Below are 22,002 nucleotides of genomic sequence, written 5' to 3'. Positions count from 1 at the left end.
ACTCAGGAATTAGCTAAAATAGCATTATATGGAATATGAAGTATCTGAATGAAAAAGACCTGCATCCAAACGAATTTCTGAACAGTCTTAGTAAAATTTTACAAACGATCACATTTTAAAGAATAAATGCCTCATGTGACTACCAAATTTTTATGTTTTATTTGCTAAGTATGGATAAAAACAACAGAAGGAAGATATTGAGGTCTGTTCAGATAGAGCAAAGGAAATTAATAAAACTGAAGCAGTCTTACAAGTTGAGGTTTAACTTAACAGGATCACTTATGAGTCCATGTGCAACTGTAGCACAATTTACCTACAGAAGACGGAGGCCAAATTTAAGAGGTGATTAAACTAGTCTGAGCTTCTCTAGGTACTGTGGCAACTTCTCTAAGGGATCTGTTTCTCTTTATGCCTGCCTTGGTGCCTGAGCCATGGAATTCTGATTTTCCAGTTGTTGCTGAGCTGAAATGCTTACCAAAGCAGTGGGCTCGGTGCACGTCCCACCAGTGCACCTCTGCTTGGTTCAGTGTCAGCACCACAGCAAAGATATGAGCCTGGCCAACCAGGAAAATGTCAGAGAAATCTGTGCTTTGACTCCAGAACCCAGATAAGATTGGATACAAAATTTACATGCTTTTACAAACCAACCTTGGAGGCTGCTGTGCTTCAAGCACAGCCTGTTATAAGTCAGCTTTTAGTTGACTCCACTTCAGTCAAGAATATCTCAGGACAAAACCTTTGAAGCCAGGGGGCTTTGAAAAGCTGTCTGGTGTGCTCTACACTAAGTAGAATAAATAGCCTGATCTGAGGTTTTGTGAACCTCCATTGTGCGCTTTGAAGAATGCAGGGTTAGTCCCACTTCACAAAATGCAGATTTCTGAAGGATTTTTACACCTGTCAAGAGACTGAGTCTGTCAGTCTTAATTTGTGAGGTGATTCGGTAGATTATAGGTAGCAATAAGTAAACCCAGCAGTTATGTGTTTGTTGGAATGTTACGAAAAGAGGAAGGTAAAGTTGAAACCTAAGGAAGCTAAGAAACCTAAAATATTTAAGAGAGTTTGAAACATTGTGGAAAAAAATTCAAAATAGGTTCGTGCATCAGCACATTGTAATGGTACAAATGCAGAATTAGAGGTGTTACTGCATTGCTTTATCATTATCCCCAGCCAAGGCTTACATAAATGAATATATACAAAGAGCTTGCAGCAGTTTTCAGTGAAAGAATACCAGGTGTACAGAAAAGTAAGACCTTGATTTGCATACAATTGCGTGTGGGGATTTTACTCACAATTACCACAGACAGGGATAAATGAGATTTTAACGATTTCTAATTGATGTTTTAGATTGGAGTGTGCCATTTGCTGCTGTGTAGCTTTAAGTGTTATGTCTGCTGTAAATTTGACTTTCTCCCCATTTCACTTGAGAGTCTTGGTCTCTGATCACTTATGCTATGTTGTAATGGTAGCTGACTCCAGCTACAGCACAGCTAACAAGATAATTCACTCCAAGTGCCAGATGAGGCAGTTTCAGACTGTACCAAGTTTGTCCTATCAGCCCAAGATAATTCTTCAAGACTGCAGACATATACCCACAAATATATACACAGAAAATGTAAAGAACCAAGTGGACAATGCATAGTAAACATCTACTGTTATGGTCAAACAGAATTAAGGGATATGAAAAATACTTTGTCCTTCCTATCATCCATCATCTCATCTGTCCTCTGGTTGATGTGGTGGATAAACTAATTAGAACAGAAATTCAAACAGTAAGATTGGATCTGTAAAAAGGCACAAAGAAGAGCAAGAAGGATGGTACTTGGTGGTGTCCTTGTAATAGGTGCTATGAAGGCTAAAAGCCTCATGGCCTCAGAAAGAGCCAGGACAAGTCTTTTGAGAGCCATTAAATATGACACCTCCTTTGGTTATTGTGCATCCCTGAGCCACAGAGCGGGGAGTCTTGCAAGATGTTTCACTGAGGATTTGAGGTGTGGTGTCTCCTTCAATTCCTGGTGTTACTTTAACATCATTCAAGGGCTTTTGTTGCTTGTATTTCTTAGTTGCAGCTTCTAGTACATTTGGAATTTGTCTTTAACTCCTTATTCTGCACTTTGTGTGAAAAGTCAGCATTAATCCTTTCAATCTTGTTGCTGAGGATGGAGATTTTCCTGTTCTCATATATTAACCAAGTTCTGTCTCAGTCTTTAATCAGAAGGCAAATCGACTCCTTTAATCTTTCTTTAATTGGAAGTTATGGAAAATGCCATTTGACATGCATGAAATAAGCAGCAAAGTTTTCCAAAAGGAAAGGACTTCTTTTTATACTTTGATCTCTGGTATTAATGCAATCTGAAATATTTCTTCATGAATAGAAATTACGACACATTACTTGAATAGAGTTTAATTGTATCTAGAATTAAATGATAAAGTTGTTGAGTACTGCTGTTTCAGGCTGTTCTTTTTAAGAATTCAATCTTAGGTTAGTACCAAGGTGTTCTACTAGGTTCAGGTGTTCCTGAATTATGGAATGCTTTTGAATTAGCTCAGCACCTGCCCAAAATGAAAACTTTCTTCTAGTATTGGTTAGCTGCAGTTGCCAATTTTTACTTCACAAGACATTAGTCCTGGATAGATGAGCCTAAAACATTGGGCTTAAAATGAAACCACATAAATGAAAAGGAATTTTTTTATGCGTTACACACTATAAAGTGAAGGGAGGAAATATAAATCACAGTTGCCCCTGCTGACAGAGCAGGAGAATTTGAGCTTCAGTCCTGAGTTACTGAGTTAGCACAATGCCTGGCTGCTTGAATATGTTCTCTTTGTGAGCAAAAACAGAGTATGAAGTTGTATTGCAGTGATTTCCAGAGCTCTGTTTTCTCAAAGTAAAATTGCAAATATTAATGTTTAGAGTTTTTCAAAAAGACACATAGGAAGCAAATGTTATCAACACCAGATGAATTTGTCTTCACACTGGCGACTTGCAAACAACTGCTGATGGAATAATTTAGTTAGGTGCAAAATGCATTTGTATGTATTTGAAATTTAATTAAAACGTTTACTCTGATCAGTTATTGCTGGAATAACACTTTGCCTGTATGGTATGAGCCCTGTCTGTTAACATGAAATTGAAGCTAATGATCCCAGCCTTTCTGAATGGCTGTAATCCTTCAGCTTCCTATCAACTTCTCCAAAATTCAGCTCTATTGAAACTAGAAGGAAAAAAAATCCAACCCAAATATATATTTTCAAGTTTTCTTTTTCTTTTTTATTTTTGTTTTCCGCCTAGAAAGTGTAAGTAATTTTAAGTTGCTTTTCAGTACCTCAGTTCAGTTGCAAAAGCATTTTAGAAGACAATACGTAGATTATTTTAAAAGATGCGAGAAAAAGCTGTGTAATGTAATCTTCCTTGGTTACTTAGGAAGTTTGTTTACTTTGGTAAGTATAAACTGGTATTAATACAAATCATCACTGAGGGAAAATGCTTATAGGCCTTAACTTGCAAAACTTAATGTGTGTGCTTATATCGGGCCGTCCATAGGGCCACCCTGCAGAAGCTGAGATTATGATACATTTTTAAAAGACAGAGGAAAAAATAAAATAATTTTGGAAAACATTTGTTCTTATGTTTGATAGGTCTGTTCCAACAGAGATGTTAAGGACAGGAGTTTAACTTGATTAGCCATAGAGTTCAAAGCCTGATCACAAATTTCCGATATGACAAACACAACAGCATTCACAGAAGTGAAAACAGATCTGCAAAAAGGCTGTTCTACAACACCATGTCTAATTTTTGTCTGCTGAATTGTCATGGCTAAAAAACAGCTTAAGAAGAATCTAATGCAAACTTGTCAGTATAAACAAAAAAGCCACAACAATTCCTTTTCAAGAAGAGACATTTCCAAGAAGTTTCACGTCAGAATTATTTTTGTTACTTTATTTACTTTATTTCATGTTCTCAGTGTTAAAGAACAGAACCGTTGTAATGCCCCATTTATGTTTTTTATTATTTCTGATCTGAATACTAGGTTCAGTCACCATTTTGTTTTAGGGTATTGTATTAGAAATGCAAAGTGAACGTGGCCAGTGCCGCCTTTTCACATTTGTTCTTTCATTACTGAAGGAATGCATAGAATGTTATCTAACCTGAATGATCAAATTCTCCTTTTCTCTGACTCTTCATTGCTGTTAATATAGTGATCTACTCTATAAGATCATCTTATTTCTTGCAGATGAATGATGCTATGGGATTTGAATTGCCATGGGTGTATTTTGTCAGTCTCGTCATCTTTGGGTCATTTTTCGTACTAAATCTTGTTCTTGGTGTATTGAGCGGGTAAGCATACACCTTTTTCATCATGAAGGCAGAGTCCTGAATTCAGTTGCCATGAACACACAGGTTATCTCATACAGGTGAGACTTCAGTTGTGATGATGTCTTTTAATAAGCCTCTATTGTTTCCTCCTCTGATTAGAACAGAAAAAGTTGTCTCTGGTTGTCATATAAATAACACACAAACACCAAAATCAGAGTTTAGACCTATCAATATATATTCAAGATATCCAGCCTTGTGGCAAAGTTATAAAAAGGACTAATAATTCTCATACACTTACTTAAATGTTATTTCAATTAATCTTCTAAGGCATCACATAGACAAAAAAATTTGGGTAAGTAAATTTAAACAGTCGTTCATTCATTTTTTTTTAAGAACTGGATAAGCCATAAACTTTGTGTTGAACCTACGTGATCTGGCAGCTGCAAAAAGGACTCTGCTGTTTAATAAATGACTGAATCATAACTTATTTCCTTACGTTTTACAGGTAAATGATGCAATAGGATGTGAATGGCCATGGATCTATTTTGTTAGTCTTATCATCCTTGGCTCATTTTTCGTACTTAACCTGGTTCTTGGTGTACTTAGTGGGTAAGCAGTTGAGTTAACATTGTGTATGCTACTGCTACTTGTAAGATGGCCTCTGCATTTACTCAAGCTTCTCAGCAATGGCTTTTTTGCATGCACTTGAGATTCTAATGTCATCCTACTGATGTTTGCTCTTTGGACTGAACTGTGTGATTCTACTGCCTGTATCTGTCTTGACATCACGTTCACCATGCTTGCTAAAAGTACTCATTAAATGAGGCACTAATCTCCTTATTCTATAATATTCCTGCAGGGAAGAACATTTTGCACGCAGAGATGGGTGGTGCACCTGTGCAAATATTCTGCCCTGTGGTTATATACAAGTGGTTTTTTTCTGAAAGACCAACTTTTGCTTTTGTTCAAATAGTCGTAAAACAATTGAAGTGTTGTTTATGTTTACCAGTCACGTATTTTGCACAAAATTTTGCAAAGCATTTTTAATGGGTGCTTCAGGATCTGTCTTACAGGAAGAGTGTGGCTGTGTTACCCTGACAAAAAGTGTTTGGTGCTTCCTGCCTTGCTGAGCTGTGAACTGCTGTGACAACCTGCACCAGGAGGCTGATATATTTATCAATAATCAAGTATCAATTTAGTGCAGTTGTCAGTGGGAGGTTGTCACAGCTTTTTCTTGGTTTGTGAACTCCAGGCTCCAGCCAAGAATTGAAGTCATATCAGCTGTAGCTGTATAATGTGCTTTAAAACTGTAATTTATAGCAAAAGTCTGTCAGGTTTTCTTCCTACAAAGCCCCCTTACTTGAGGTTGCAACTCCATTTCCTTTACTGTTTCCTGGTTACTAACATACTTGAGCTTGGGAAGCTCCAGTTTATGGTCAAGATATTTTCTGATAAACATACCAAAGATCCTGCTAGCATTTGAATACTAAAAAGAAAATTTAATGTAGTTACATGTATTAGCTTTCATTTGACCAGAACAGTATTGTTTGCTGTATATCTCAGGCAAGCTGTGCCATCTTTGTTGGCCAACAGAAGATTTTTCTCTTGCATGGAAAGCAGCCTGACAGCACAGTTACAGTGTCCTCAGGCTGCTGATTGTGTGTGCAGCCCTATTCATGTCTTTGCCACGTTGTATGCTAGACTTGAAAAAAATTATAATGCATTATTCCAGAAAATCAGATAAACAAAATTTCCACTTGTTGATGTAACTGTGTTACAGGAGCATTTTTATCTGATGAGTGGTTTTACAGTGTGCTTTTTAAAATCTTAAATCATTTATCTATGATAGGTTACTGTTGCACACAGGAAACTAGGGAAAGCATACTTTTACCTTACTGTCAGAATTGCTTTACAAAGCAGATATTTAAAAGCTGAAAGGTAGTGCTAAAACCACATGGCTGATTTTTTTTTTTTTTAAGTTAATCTCTTCCTTCCGAGGCCTATCCTGTAAAGTCTGATTTATACAGTCATATCAGCTTTGTTTTATCCAAGGACAAATGTGTAAGCTGTTGTAAAACTAAGGGCCTAGCTTTCAGCCACAATGGACAAACAAAATAATAAATAGAAGGACAGATAAATGAGAGTAGTTGCGGTGTAAATTATTTCTTCTTTCCTGCTGTTACCTAACATTGCTGTGTGACCAGACTTTGCACTGAAGTCATTAGAGGATTAGGCTCTCACAGTTCCTTCCCTGGCCCTTAAGAAGGTCGTAAGCACCAATTAGTTTTCTTCCTGTCATGTGAAGGTGTCTGGTAACAGATAATAAATATTGCTATTTTTCCTTCCGTGACTCAGATTGTTATTGGTTTGAGAGTTTTCTGGTTTTAAAAATAAATTTTAGGGAAAGCAATGCCAGATTTGGTGTTTTGTTGCATGAATTAATTCTTCTACTGAATCCATGGAAATTTAGAGAAACCCTCATGACTCTGCTTTACATTTTATTTAATACATTTAAAATACTATATAAGGGTTGCAACATTATGATATGTATGATATTTGTTGGAATATGGAGTTGCTCTTTAGCTGCTGTTCCAATACTGGGAAAGAGGTGTCCCCATGTTCTTGGGTTCCTTTCTGCAGACAAGAAATGACCCCTGTTTTTTGGGTATTGTGTGACCCATGGAGCAGTAATGCTCTTCAGAGCCCTTGCTGGCTTGCCTTTGGTTTCCAGTGAACAGAAATGTCCAGTGTGGTGTGAACCCCCCTTAAATTCATCCAGTCATTAATTGCTAAATTTATTTTTCTGCCATAGCGTCACCCCCCTTCAGGGTCACTTGAGTGCTCAGGGTGTTTGATGAGTTGTATCAATCCATGTTTGCCCTGAATACATGAAAGAGCCTTTCTAAAACTCCCTGGTTTTGTTTTCTATCAGAAGAAAATTACACTAGTGAGCTGAGACACGTGATATATAAATATCACCAAGGATTGACACCAAAAGCAGAAGGAGAAAGGAAAAGGGAGTATTCTTAAAAGATACTGATCATACCAAACTGATGTTGAGTACATAAGTGAAGAAAATGTCTTGGTGTACTTGTTTAAAACTCTGACAAACAAGGGCCAGTGTGGAATACTGTGACTCTGATTTATTTTGATTGCTATATGACATTTGTATATAAATAATAAATATTTTTCACATCTTTTCTATTCAGACCTAATAATCTAAATTTTATTGATAAAAGTGATGTACTAGTAAAATCCAGTGGATATTTTTGTATTCCTTAGTAGACAGGAAATACTTTTCATTCTGAGCCAAGCGTTGAATATGTAACACATGCATTTTTTGTTTTTTATTTAAGAGTTATCAGCTTTTACATTTTATACTCTTCAAATCATAGCATGAAACTTGGTTTATGATAAATCAAGAGATAAACTTAAATTTCACTAAACTGATCAAATGTCAAGAATGCAAAAATTATGCCAATTTACTTGAAAAGCATGGCTTTGCATACAGATTTTGAAAGTGGAATCTGAATGCCTTTTCTGTATGAAAGTGTTACTTCCTGTAATATCAGGTTATGCTGTGTACATTTAAATTTGTCTGCTGTTTTGATCTGTTTGTGGGTTTAAAATATTCAGTCGTTCTCTTTGCACTCCTTTGTTACCCTGTGACCATCTGCCCCTTTGTATTTCTGTAATGCCTCTTGTGCACTGCATGTTTGATGTATTTAGATGCTGTACAAGTGGATGAGAATGATGATTTGGCAGATCTTTTGTTTTTACATCTAGCTGTTTCTGAAGGTGAGTACTTCCTGGTGATCCGTGTCAGTCTTGCCTGCTGAAGGTGACATTCTTAAAAATAGAGTTCATATTTCTAATAGCAGAAGTGTAAATTAATAGAAACAATGTGTGTGTGGAATCTGCATGTGGGAAGTATTGTAATTTCTGCATGGAAGCTGACTGTGGAGATTTTATCCTAAACATTCCCTTGAATAACAAGGATGGAGAGAATTCATAGGCTTAAGTTAATTAATCTTTTTCAAAATACTCAAATTTTTACTCTGTATCAGACACTAGAAGTATTCACATTAGTCTAAAAGTGAATTCTCAATTGAAAAGCTATTTCAGTTTTCAAGGCTTGACAGGAAAATCCATTCTTGAAAAAGACTCCAGGTCAGGTTTTAGAATTGGCTCCAGTTCCAGTTCAGGCTCTAGTTCCATCTCAAAAATTGGAGCCAACTTTAAAAAATACACCAGAAATGGTTCCAGCTCTAGCAGTGACCTGTAAAAATTGCCCTAGAGGCAGTTCTAGAGATGCTCTCCAGAATTAGGATTTAGATTCAGCTCTCCTAAATGTCTCTATAAATTGCTCCAGAAAGGACCATGGGAAAAGAATACAGAACATGCTCTAAATCCATCTCCAGTAAATGACTGGACAACTGAACCTAGATCCAGCTCTGGAAAAGACCTCAGGAAATGGACCTAGTCTCACTCTAGGAAAGGGCATTAAAATTGGCATAAGGTGTATTTTTTGAAAGTGTTCTAGAAATGGCTCTAGACCCAATTAGAGATGTGGCTCTAGGAAAGGGCTGGTGATGGCTCTTGGTCCAGCTTCAGCAGGGGCCCTGGACAAGGCTGTAGCTCTGGCCTGAGAGCAGATTTGACAAACAGTTCAACCCTAAGGATATTAGAAAAATTGGCTGTAGATCCAGCTCCAGAAATATACCTGGAAATGTATTTGTAATTGTGGTTCAAAACATTTACCTGCTGATAATTTCTTTCATCGCTGTGAATTTCTTAGGAATCTGTCTGGACACCTGGAACAGTCAGATCTTTCACAATTCTTTCAATATTTGGAAATAGAGAGCAAAGTACTTGCAGCTCTTGAAAGCTGCTATAGATGTATTCAGATATTTTCATGACCTTTGGCTGGTCTGCATTTTGTTTGTTCCCATTACAAATATAAAGGTGTTTATGGCTCTGAATAATTGTTTTAGCTCCTAGAAATTGCAGGGTGATCATGATACGGTCACACTCTATTTTGGTTACTTTGTCTTTTGATCCAGTATCAGGGGGTAGGTTCAGTCTGTAAGAGACACCAGTGCACCCTTTTTCCTTTTGTAAAATTTCCTCTGGTTATGGTATAAGGAGTAGGCATTGCATCTTTGGGGCAACTTCACGCTTGATGGAATGGCACAGAAATTGCTGCTGAGGGGCTGCCCAGTGATTCCAGCTCTGTGAAGGGTGGTGAACTCCTTCAGGAGCCTGCTTTTCATGGAGCTTTGATTACACACAGTGTGACAGGCATAAACTGGACCTATGTTCTCTGAAGGCATGAAATACTAGAACAGAAACTGGGAGCTGAGGACAGGCCTTCTCCAAATATTCTAGGATTAAAAAGACCAGAGCATATCATGGCAATTGGTGCAAGAGACAGTGAGCTGAAATTGAAAGTTAAGTTAGAAATTATAGGGTTATTAGGAAGTTAACTAAAGATAAACCTTAAAAAATGAAGAGAATTGAGCACTAGTCACCCATCCTGAAAGTACCTTTAAAAGCACGTTAAAAGTTAAGATAAACATGCCAGTAATTCAGTATGCATTAAACTGTTTTGCTATGAACAGAGGAAATACTAGATTATAAAACTTCATAACTTATTTATCAAGAGGCATGGCTTTTAATGATGCATGATAATCTATTCCTGAAGATAGTCCTTATCATTAGGGGATGGTTTCTGCTGGCGGCATTTTCTGCTCAGGGCATTAGTATTTCTTTGGGTAGCCATGGGAACAAATAAGACCTTTCAAACACACTTTAATAAATCTTTAAGTTGAATCTATTGCCTTGCAAAAAGGCACCAGAACATAAGCTTTGACATGTCCTTATATCCTCCTACATGTAGTCTTGCAGGTTACTAAGAGAATGTTAATTTTTTCAATTTCTTTCTCCCAGTAATATTTGCGATGTATGTACATAATGATGCTAAAAGCTAAGGGTATGTACTCATCCACACTAATCTCACAGCAATATCTCTCAATTAATGTCATATAAAATATGTTGGCACAGATAAGTTCATACACCTAAGGACTGTTGTCTACAGTATAGATGGAAAAAATTGTAGAAAAAGACATTTGAATAATGATGCACCAAATAGAAAACGGCACTGAACTGTCATCCACAGCCTCTCAGCAAAAGGGAAGTGAACTGGTTTTGACAATGTTCCTTTTCACAGCAACAGGAAGGCCTAGTGAAAAAAAAAATTATTGCTGAAAATTTAACTCCTTCCCATAGATAAACAGGATATGCATTCAAAACGAGAGAGAGTCTCTGGCTGTAGATCTCAACATCTTATGAGCCAAAGTAGGCTCTTCTAGTTGTTGTGTGGCTACTAAAAGTAAAACTCAAACACAAATATATACAAAAAAAGGGAATGTTATTCTTGATTGATCAATTGCATATACTAACAGTAATAAATCAGCAAATTCTTTCATCTAAATACAGTAATTACTGATGGACTGCTTTAGACAGAAGCAACTACGATCAGTGGGAGTAGTTCATACTCTTGAATAAGAACTTGGAGGGAACTGATTTTATTTCATTCCTGTCTGAACTGACCACACCAAGGCTTCTTAGAGATTAGTTCTGTGAGTCCTGACAGGTAACAAACCACATCAGCTTCAGAAATGGTTGACAAGGGCCCATCCCAGTGGTGGGATGATGGTGGGATGTGGTCCCATGCTTGGTACTGCCCCTTCTCTTTCTAAGAATTCCAGTATGTCCTGAGCCAAACGGTCTTGACTCAGGACAGGAGGAGCACATCTTGATGTGCAGATTTAATAACAGTCTGAAACATCAGGTCTTGGTTTTGTTGCTGTATCAAATGGTTCCCTATGTTACTGTTCCCACCCATGATCCTGTAGCATTGGTGTGCACTCTGGCACAGGAAGGCTGTACCTCTGCTACACAGAGGTGGTGCTGGAGCCCTTGAATATACGTTTTGTCAACTGCTAATGAACTACATAGAAATAACTATGGTAGGTAATACCAGTTTGCATTTTCCCATCAAGAACCCAATGCTCCTTGCTCAAGGAAAATTCCTGCTAGGATTTTTTTGCGCTACAGAAGTAATTTTAGTGTTCAGCCTCTGAGGCATTTTGGGTTTTTTTTCTCCCCTCTAAAAGAAGGGGTAACAATGATGTATACAAATCTCCTGTAATTAAAGATGTGATGTTACTTAACCTTTATGTCTCTCCACATCTGTTACACTTTGCACCCAGCTGTGAGCTGTTGTCCATTCTTAGCTGTACACTTAAAGCAGTTTTAGTTCTCTGATTTGATTCTGCTAATTTGTTGGTTGGTATGGTTACCACCGTGTGAAACCTCTCCTGTGAGTCTGGTCCCCAACACTGTACTCCTGTGAGTACATTTTTATTATTATGTGACTATTCCCTGCAAATAAATGAGGCTCTGGATGTCTGGGTGACAGTTCTACATAGAGAATTAGCATAACACTTTCTACATCCCAGACCCTGTGTGCAGCAAGTTCCACACTGCAGGAGATTAATTATGTCTGTCACTGCATTTGCAGTGACACAAAAGGGCAGTGATATGGCTAAAGAAGAATTTGTGTTCTGGTTTATGCTTTGACATCAGAAGCAACTGTTTATTTCCCATCATCGATGCCTAATGATGCACAGGAGATAAAACAACACTCCTGGTGTTGCACAGGCCCCCTTAGGAAATGTGTCTGGTCCTTAGCACGGGGAAACTTCCAACTGGTAGGAGGCCAGAATAGGTGTGTTTGCAGTTATTATGTCTGTGAATTGCAGAGAGAAGGGAGAGTACACCAAATAGTCAATTTAAATAAATTCTTGTCTTAAGATCTTTGGTTAATATGGCCCTGGCTGAAATTTCAGGTGTGTGAACCAGAGAGCTGTGACTGAGTCCCAGCAGGTTCTCCCTGCTGCCACTTCCACCTTGTTGCATCGAGCCATTTCCAACTGATGCATATCAGCAGGAGTTATTTCACTCTGTTGAAGGAAGAATAATCTGGCATGATTGCCCCAGACTACTGAAGCATGAACTCAAGCCCTGCATTTTATATGCTTCTGCCTCAACAACCATTGATGATGATGGTGTTGTGCCTAAACAGAGATGAGATCATCTTTCTGCAAGGACACAAGGAATTTTTGGGCAATAGAAATAAAACCTGCATTTTATGTAGTAGGTTAGGTATCACTAGAAGTAAATGAGATTATGTAAATGAGTCTTAGTAAAATGCTTTATTTTGCAAGTTATGTCTCTATTCTGCTGCAGATGAAGCACCCCCCTGCCCAATATACACTTTGAAATGTCAGATCCAGGTCGTTTTACCAAACCAGAATGAAATGCGTATTTTCAAGTTAGCTCTCTTAGCACAGGCATTTGTGAAACCAAATATTTACAGAGCTTAAGTCCACTTACTGCAATTAATGTGCAATTTCCTAAGCCTGTCAGCTTCAGAGGCTTCTGCTTGGAGTGCTGGGTTGATGACCGGGAGGCCACTTGAGGCCATCAGTCCAACCATGTCAGTAATATGTTGCCTAAAGAGCCAAAAGCTTTTTCTTTCTTCCCTGGATCCAGGCTGTGCATTCCACAGCCATGAAATGCTGCACAAGCAGCTGTCTTATTCCTCCTTGCAGGAGAGCAACCAATGTCTGTCTGTCTTTATCTAAATATTCAAATAGCTTTTCGTATAAATGTTTTTGTCAGAAGTTTTAAAGAGCCAACATCTCTTTTGTCACCCCATCATCTTTTTCAACTAACTTGTTTCTTGGGGAAAAAAAGATGCTTTTGTTTTGGTAATAGGAAAGTCATTACTTTCCAATTCCATTAAATTCTACTTTCTTATTTATGGCATTTGACTAAAAGGAGCATGTACATATGTACCTGAGAGATGCCACTTCATTGTGGCTGTGATAGAAAAAAATACCTTAGAGCCAGATTCCTCCTTCTCCTGAAGAAAATGCTGTCTTCTCAGGTGCTATACTTCCTTACAAACAGTCAGGATTTAAAAAAGTTTTTAAATATCATGGAAATAAGCACCCTTGCGTCTCCCCCTACTGATAACTTGGTGCAGCATTTAACAAGTCAGTGTCTGACTTCTGTGCTGTATTAAAGGGGAAGGTCAGAGTTAGCTGTGTATATAAAAAATTGTGTTTAATTCTCTGCATGTAGCCATTTTAATGTAGAGTCAGAGTTAAAAGGTGGCTCAGCCATGGGTAAAGTGCAATTCAAACTATCAGCCTTGCTAGCTGATTCATTTAAAAATTATTTCTTTCACTCCTCTATATAACAGCAACTTTCATTTTACTGTACCCTCACATGTCACACATTCTTTGAATTAATGAGAAACACCCAAAAGACTTAACTGAAAAAGATATGAATACTTAGTAAAAGCTAGCAATGCTTGTTAGCTGTGATTTCATATTATGCCATGATAGCTCTTTTTTCAAAGGCTCTGTGGGAAGAGAGGCACGAGTGTATTGCCTCAGTTGGGTGTAAATGACAGTCTCTAATGCTCTAAACCCAGCATTCCATAAACCAAATAGTTTTTTACTGGCTTGTGAAATTATTTTTTTTTAAAAGCAATTATCCTTCAGAGAGATCTTTGGGGCCCTCTCTCTTTCACAAGCATTTTTGTGACGAGATGGCCTTTTGCAGGACCTCGTCCTTGGATGGTAGATGAAGGGTAGCAAATGCAAAGCAAGCACTGGCATTCTTCAGCTTCATTACAGTGCCATCAGATGGAACAGGATGATCTCCACGTGCCAAAATGAAATTTTGTTAAGTCCTCATCTGTAAAAGGTGTAGTGCCTGCCTCTTAACTTTTGCAATAGAAAGCTGTGTAGCTTCTGCAACAGAACATTAAAAAAAAAAAAGCAGATGAGATATTGTGGTGGAAGAATATACTTGGTAATGGTTTTGAGTTATGTATCATTGAGAGAATCATAGATTTATAGGGTAATTCAGGTTGGAAGGGACCTCAGCAGGCCATTTTATCCAATTTCCTTCTCATAACTTTGTTATATTAATCCATGATAATTTAGGGATTAAGCCAAAACACAGACTAAACTAGACAGACAGTCCAATGCATTGTTTTGAGATTGGGGCAACGAGATAGAGAACAAAAGGATGCATTTCTGATCTGAGAGCAGAATTCTAGGTTCTGTTACAGAGAGAGAAAAGGCAGAACATCTGTATCTCAAACAGCACAGGTGTCTGTCCATGCTGCAGTTAAGAGAGAGCACAGTAGTGGAATTCTGGAACGCTGTATGTTTGGGCATAGGCAATGAACTGTGGCTGGAAGAGGAAAGATTTTAGAACTGGCTGCCAGAATTTCATTTTCATCGAAACTAATACTCAACATTGATATTACTTTGTTACTACAAGTTAATTACTGTTTGTAGATAAAAGCGATTTTAAAATCTATATAGAAGAACACAGAATTAAATGGGGGAATGGACCCTTTCCCTGTGGGAAGTGTTAGGAATACCACTTAATTTTCAATTAAGTCAGAAAATCTCTGAAAGTTGTGATGTAACATGGTAGGGATTTGCCATGACTTCTTTGCACCTCTACCTTGTTTTCAAAGCAGCTCTCTTTAATCTGCAGTGTATTTTCTATGTCACTGTGTTACTCTGCAATGTCAAGACCTAGATCAAAATGCCTGAGAGTTTGTCAGTCAATGCTTTTTTTTCCTGCTTTATCCGAATTTGATAGGGAATTTTCCAAAGAAAGAGAAAAAGCCAAGGCCCGAGGGGACTTCCAGAAGCTCCGTGAAAAACAGCAGCTCGAAGAAGATCTGAAGGGATATTTGGACTGGATAACGCAGGCAGAGGACATTGACCCTGAGAACGATGAAGAGGCTGATGAGGAAGGCAAGAGGAACAGTACGTATTCCTTCCTCTACTCCTTCTGTGGGGGCAGTTTGACTGACACACTGGGGTGAATGTGGCCGGTCTGATGTGGCTTTCTCCTTTCAGTTTGCAAAAGTTTTGGGTAGCAGAGCAATTGTCTGTTGGTACAGTGATGCTGAGTCATGGAACATAATTTGGAATCTCACAACTAACCAGCGCTCTGGGATGTCCATGCATAAATCATTGTCTGCACTTAGTCACCTCTGAGACTTTTAAACTTGGCTTTATTTGAGTTCTGTAAAGAGTCAGTGCATGGAAGCTACGTGTCTCTAGGTATCACTGCAAATCCTGACTCAAGAGGACTGTGTGTAGGTACATGCATGGAAATAATAATAATATAAAGAGCTTTAAAATATGGCCAAAGCTACAGCCAAGAAATAACCTTGTGCTAATAGTGAGGATTTTATTTTTGTTTGGAAGTAGGAAAATGAGATTCTGGATCTTTCTTTTTGATATTCAAGAAAACCATATAAAATCTTTTTTACTACATGTCTTAACTGAGTGTGAGATAAATGGAGTCTTGTGGGATTTTCATTTGACACTAAGAAATATCACTTACTTACGGTGTATTTATTTGACATAGTGTGTTATGGGACAAGTACTTTATGCTGTAGTGACCTTCTTGTGCTTCTGATCTGAGTCCTAAGGTAAAGGAATGAGTTTCATGATATTGCATGTAAAAGTTACACTTGATTTCTGTATAGCAGAAAATTCTGGTAAGAGCAGTATTTTAGTGTCATAATTTAGCAGAGGTTATTTTAGCCTCTTTGCTATGTTTGCATAAAAGGATTTAAAATTTTCGTGAGAACACAGTTTCAGAATGTGGTTTATGATTTAATACTAAACCCAAGATTAAAGTCCAAATTTCAATACGTATACTAAGTAGCACCTTGTCATTAATGTCATACTCTGGAAAGTTATGGTATTTGTTTATTTAGATACCATTAAGTATTTTTAAGGAAATGCATCTACAAGCTGTTTGTCAAAGACAACTCACAATATTATTTTCTATGTTGAAATAATACATCATTACCCCTATTTTTCTTCTAGTGCTGCTAATTTATTATGAAGTGTTCTTTTAAACCACAGTACTTTTCAGATGTAGTAAATAACAAAAATAGTGTGGTTTGATATTGAGTTAGCTGTTTTTAAACTTATCTCTGCATTGCATATAGTTAAGTTTTTTAAAATCTTTGCTTTTGAATTTCAGATTTTTATCAGTCCTTTAGTTCACAATAAAAGCAGAGTATGGACCTGTGCTACTGACTGGAAGGAAATAATCATTTTATGAGAGGCTGGAAGGAAACCTGTGGGTTGATGTTGATGCCAGCATCACCCGGAAAGAAATAATTTATGTCTGTATGAAAATCTGTTGCACAAACAGAATTTTTATCTAGAGCAGAGCAAAAAATCCAGAGTTCACTATACTTAATTATTGCTTCTAACACTGTGTGGAAGGGATACATAAACTGTGGGTTTGGGGCCCATTATCAAGTCCTAAGACTGAGAAGTAAAAGGTGGTGCATTCTGTGGAGTAAATACATTTTACACAAGGCTGCTGTGCAGAACCGTAGGTGGTACAGAATTGTAGGTGATGCCAAATTTTCACAGAGTGTTGGACAACCACACCATGAGCTCTGCTGCCAATGGACTTGGTTTACAGATGGAATCCCAGGAACTTTTTGCATCCTGTTCAAATTTGGGGTTTGTTAACAGGCTGTAAAAACCCCCTTTGCTCCAGCATTCCTTAAACCTGGCTTCTAGGTCATATAGATAAAAAAAATACTTGTTTGCATAGTTGATTCAGTTTGAAAGAGCTTTTAAGTCTAAACTTTTAACTAGGGCATAATTTTAGGCTAAGTTAAGGGTTGCAGGAAGCTTGCAAAGTAAAAATAGAAGGGAAGTAATTAAAAGAACTTTAAGAGAAATGTCAGGAATTTTGTTTCAGGCATGCATATATGTTTTGAGTGGAAATTTCCAGTGGATAGGCAATCTCCTAGCATTCCTGGGTTTGTGCACGTGGACTTAAATATGTGGCTTGGAATTTCATTTTTAATATCAGCTGCAATGGGCTGTAAAGGAGGAAGGGTTGCTGAGTTGCTCCACCTCCTTGCATTCAAGGCATGAATAGTAAGCTTAGGAAATAAATTTAGTCCGAATAAACTGGTGATGGTTTCTTTTGAGTTCTCTTTGAAGTATAAGGTAGAGCTGAGTCCCAAGGTGGTCAGAATCATAATTTTCGGGCTTCTAGGCAACTGTATTCCTATTTGAATATCTAAACCTCTGGGTGATCAAGATAACAGCTGATTTATGGTGATAGAAGATCACCATATTGCAGCTTCAATGGTGTGGAAGAGCTCTGGGCTTAGGATACAGAAGAACTCTGTGGCAGGAAAAGGTAGAGATTTCAAAGGCTGTTAAGTCAGTGATTAATAGTTTCTCACATCCTTTAAAATTGTAGTTGGGGTTCTTGCAACCCCCCAGCATTTTAAAATTTCTAACCCGGGAAGGCATTAAGTCATTTATTTATTAACCCTATGTATTTTTCCATTTCTGTTACTGATAGTGGGCAGGTGTTCAGTGCTGTTGAATAAAGGAATACTTTTTAACTACTAGAATTGTAAATATGTCTTTAGTAAAAGTTGGAAGTCTTTGTTATGAACTAATAGCTGGTTACCCTGAAGTCAATGAAAGAGCTTCCATTGCCTTCAGAGCACTGCAAATTCAGCTCGAAATGCGAAAATCCGTGCGAGGAGAGGGATTTAGCTGTGATTAGTTATGCTGCCGGTGATTTCAGTTTGTTTTGCCTAACCTTGCCCGTGTTGTGTGTACGGACACGTTTTTGTTTTTTTGCGTTGCGACTGCTGCCACCTCCCGTGTCACTGCTGGGATTACATGTGCTTACCCAGGGGTTACACTGGCCGACTTAATGGAAGACAAGAAGAAAAGCAGACTTAGCTGCTTTGGCCGTTCTTCCAATAAACATGGTAAAACGTGTTCTGGTTTGCAGTTGAACTTCCTTTTGTGCCAATGCTGCATTGGATGCGTTAGCTTTTGGGAGCACATATTGGATGCATTTTCTATAACCAAGGCTAGCCATCTGTAGCATGTGACCCCTCATGCATGCAGTCCTTCCTGCTGGTTGAAGTGCATGTCTGAAATGAGGTGCTGCTCTACCTCCCTGAAGCAGAGTGTTTTATCCATTCAGATTTCCTCTGAAGTGTCTTTGTCTGTGACTTTCTTGTTGAAGCATAGGTTTTCTTCTTCAGGAGTCAGGTAAACGAGATAAAAAAAGTATTTTAAATTTAGGTACAAAGAAATTAATACAAATATTTGACAAGCTTTATAATGGATCATGGTGTAAGCTTAGAACAGCATGATGACAGTATTTACAAATTATTTTAAATACTTACAGTGTAGAATCTCACAAAACCTAACAAGCTTTTACTGTATCTCCTCTTGTTATTGGTGGTTTTGTTTCTGTACTTTCTGGTCTATTCAGTTTTTCCCCTCCCACACTGGAGCTGGGCAGGGACTTTAGAGTATGATAGTTATTTTCAAATCTGCACTCTTTTAGTACGGGCAAATGTGTTGTTTTGCCATAATCACAGTTGCAGTAGTTGAGAGGTCTACTTTTAATTATCTCTAACAGTTATTTGAATAACTGGCTTCCTTGCTGTCCTAAGAATCACTATTGTAGTCCAGACTGGGGCTGAAAAATCTGATCCAGTTATTTTAGAGATTGCAGAATGTTGTTAGAAATTGCTAGGACCCAGTGGACTCATTTTGTGCAAACACTGAGTCTGCTTGAAGTTGTTTGTGCGATCATTACAGATATTGTCTCATAGCTTGCACAGCTTTACAGCCTGAAATAGTTTTTCCATAAAAGTTCCTGAAAGGTGGTTGCAGTTTTACTTTCAATATGTGTTTCAACATAGCCTTTAAACGAGCAGGTTCAGTTTCTGATGGCTCTCATAAAGCAACCTGGAACTGGCTGTAAACTTGCTGTTGTTGGCTGGCAGCCCCTGCTGTCTCGCTACTCCCGCCTGACCTTGCTGGTCAAAAGCATCCCCAAGCACATGTGCACTGACTTGGTTTCTTCTGCCTTGCAGGGCAGGTAGAACTTTTGTGAGTAGGGTTTTTCTGAAGTACAAGTCAATGGCCTAAGTTTATTTTTTTTCTGTGTTAGTGAGACTTTTACATTGATCCGAGTAGCTCACACTTAAACTGACACTGGATTAGAAACACTACCCTAAATATTTTTCTTTGTTTTACCTCTCCCTCTGTTTCCATTAAAAGCACCATGTCTGTGGAGTGTGCAGCATTCCCAAGGTTCATAGTGTCATCCTTCAGGCTGCAAGTGGTTGGTTCACTGATGCTACTGTAATGAACACTGATTGTTTTGCTCTCCTCCCACTGCTACACAGCCATTCAACCTTACATTGCTTTTCCATGGGCTACTTATAAAAAGTGAGAGCCTACAAGAATGATTGTTAATTATATCAACATTAAATCTACATGAAGACAGATATCTTGCCATACTGTCATGTAGAACATATTCCAAGCAGACTCTCCTTAAAATGGATTTATGCCGAGGAGCTTCACGGTCAGAATAGATAGCACCACTTCTTTCTGATGTGTTTTCTGGGCATACAGCAGAGTTAGGAAAATTTGAGGTGAATTTGCAATGATAATATTGCCAATTTGGGGATTTTTTTTTTAATCCCATTTTCCTATTTGACTGCCTCAAAGATTTGGTATAAAGGATTCAGAAAATTCATGTCCTAATTTGAGAAAGAATTAGGAGAATTTCGGAGCTCAAGAAATTGGTTGGCTGTTGCTAGCAGACAGAATATCACTTTTTTTGCAGGTTGATTTAAAATTTTGCCGGTATAATACCTTTTAAAATAATTCCAAGATTCTCTGCAGTAACCAATGCTGATGAGCTGTGCAGGTCACTCCACAGCAGCACATGTAACCAGAAGGCTGCCCAAGGTGCACCAGGGTGAAAATGAGATCAGCCTGTGGATCAAAAAATGCACAGTGGAAGTTGAAAGAGGTTAAAATACTGAATATATATATTCTAGAGGGAAACATTTCTAACAGTAATACTTGACACCACAGTTCAGTAGTTCAGGTAATTCTGGATTCTGCAGTGATGCAAATTGTGATGAAAATTGTCATATTGCAGGATTATGTAATTTATTTCTTGTAACTTCTGCTGGTTAGGACACATCACTGCTGATGGACACATCATTGCTGATGGACACTGGCTTGCTCTTTGCTGTGCATTAGTTATGTTACATCCTGGAGTGAAGTTTGAAATTCCTGCTCCAAAGTCTGAAAACTCTTTAGAGTAAATAGAGAACATGATAGATTGTTTTTCTCATGTTATATTTTTATCTACAGAAATAAAATGTAGTAGTTGAAGTATTTGACCTGTTTTCTATATTCTCAGGAAAGTATTAAGCTGCATGCTGTATGGGTTGCTTATATTGCCTAATGCAAGCACTCTTTTGTTTGGAGTGAGTTAGCTTAATTGAAGAGATTATTAGATCTAGAAATCTACATAATCTTTCCAGAAGAATGCCAGTGAAATAAGGGCAAAAGGTGAATAAAGAATAAATTTGGTCTCTTCCTCTGAACACTGGGCTGCCAGTTTAAAGATCTCAAAGCTGACCATGCTGAGCTCACAGTCTTTCCAAACTTCAGTGTGCTGTATTTGCCTGATGAACACCACCTGCCCTTAAGAAGCTGTGGTCATTAAATTGGGTCTTTTGGAGGCTTGGCAGGTTGCTTGCATTAACAGAGTGGATGTGGACATGCAGTGCTGCTGCTCTTTTCTTCTGGCTCAAGATCTAATGGCATTGCTGGAGCTGGACTTCCACACGGTGCCTTTCTCAGTACTCCCGTCGAGTGTTAATTTTGACATATAAATTACAGTATAATCACAGCTGAGTTTCTAATGGGAACTGAACTGTCTGTCGTTCTTTTTTCCCTCTTCTGTTTGTAACACAGCACCTGCAAGTCACTTAAGAGCTAGAGTAACAGCCATGTTGTGTCTGAAAGAGAGAATAACATTCTGACTGTATTTAATAATTAGCAGAACTGAGTTCACTTCAATAGAGACAGAGATTTTTTTCCTTTGTACTTTGTTTTTCTTCATGCAGTCCTGTTCAAAAAGGTCTGGTATTATTGTGGACTACCATATCAAGTCTGGGTAGACTTGAATTAAAATGCTGAATAATTTTAAAAATAATGACAAATGTAGTTTCGGTGACAGTGAGTGACACTTGATGAAGAACCAGATTCTAGGTACTGCTTTTAGGTGAGGGAAGGGTTGATAAATTTGAAATACAGATGTGAGACACAGTGTACATAAGTAATAATTGCAAAAGTGTGCCTAGCTCTGTTTTCCTGGCAGCTCTTAGTAACAATGTATGAAACAAGACTTCTGCACTCATATTTTGCAGTTGCCCATCACAAGTGCTGAAATGGGATCAGGTGACTATAATGTTGTGTTTCCCAACAGCATGCATGTCACTCAGGACAAGGCAAACAGTTCAGTTCTTTACCACACCAGGAAACCCCTTGGATTTATTGCAGAAGATCCCCCTGGCATTTTGAAATAAAAATTCTTAGTTCTGAAGACCTGAGGCTATATTTGAAATAGTGTTGTGATTTTTTTTTAATAGTTGAATTTGGATATCAAGGATTTTTTTCATTAGTTTT

The 22,002-nt window shown here is 37.9% G+C and overlaps 1 protein-coding gene across 10 annotated transcripts in view; it reads left to right on the top strand.

The window, feature by feature from the left end:
* CACNA1D (calcium voltage-gated channel subunit alpha1 D) overlaps positions 1-22,002 on the top strand; it is a 170,022-nt gene that overhangs the window by 74,951 nt on the left and 73,069 nt on the right. For 9 of the 10 annotated variants that reach the window (XM_051811506.1, XM_051811514.1, XM_051811511.1 and 6 more), the window contains exons 8-9: positions 4,821-4,924; positions 15,074-15,243. In XM_051811506.1, the coding sequence (XP_051667466.1) occupies positions 4,821-4,924; positions 15,074-15,243 (274 nt within the window). Of the gene's footprint in view, positions 1-4,820; positions 4,925-15,073; positions 15,244-18,179; positions 18,258-22,002 lie in introns of all 10 variants that reach the window. The other variant, XM_051811515.1, reaches the window with a different exon arrangement.

The sequence above is a fragment of the Manacus candei genome, unplaced genomic scaffold (genome assembly GCF_025592945.1).
Source record: "Manacus candei isolate 608988 ecotype Guabito, Panama unplaced genomic scaffold, ASM2559294v1 h1tg000082l, whole genome shotgun sequence".
NCBI classification, from domain to species: Eukaryota; Metazoa; Chordata; class Aves; order Passeriformes; family Pipridae; genus Manacus; species Manacus candei.
This window is presented reverse-complemented; position numbering and strand designations above follow the sequence as displayed.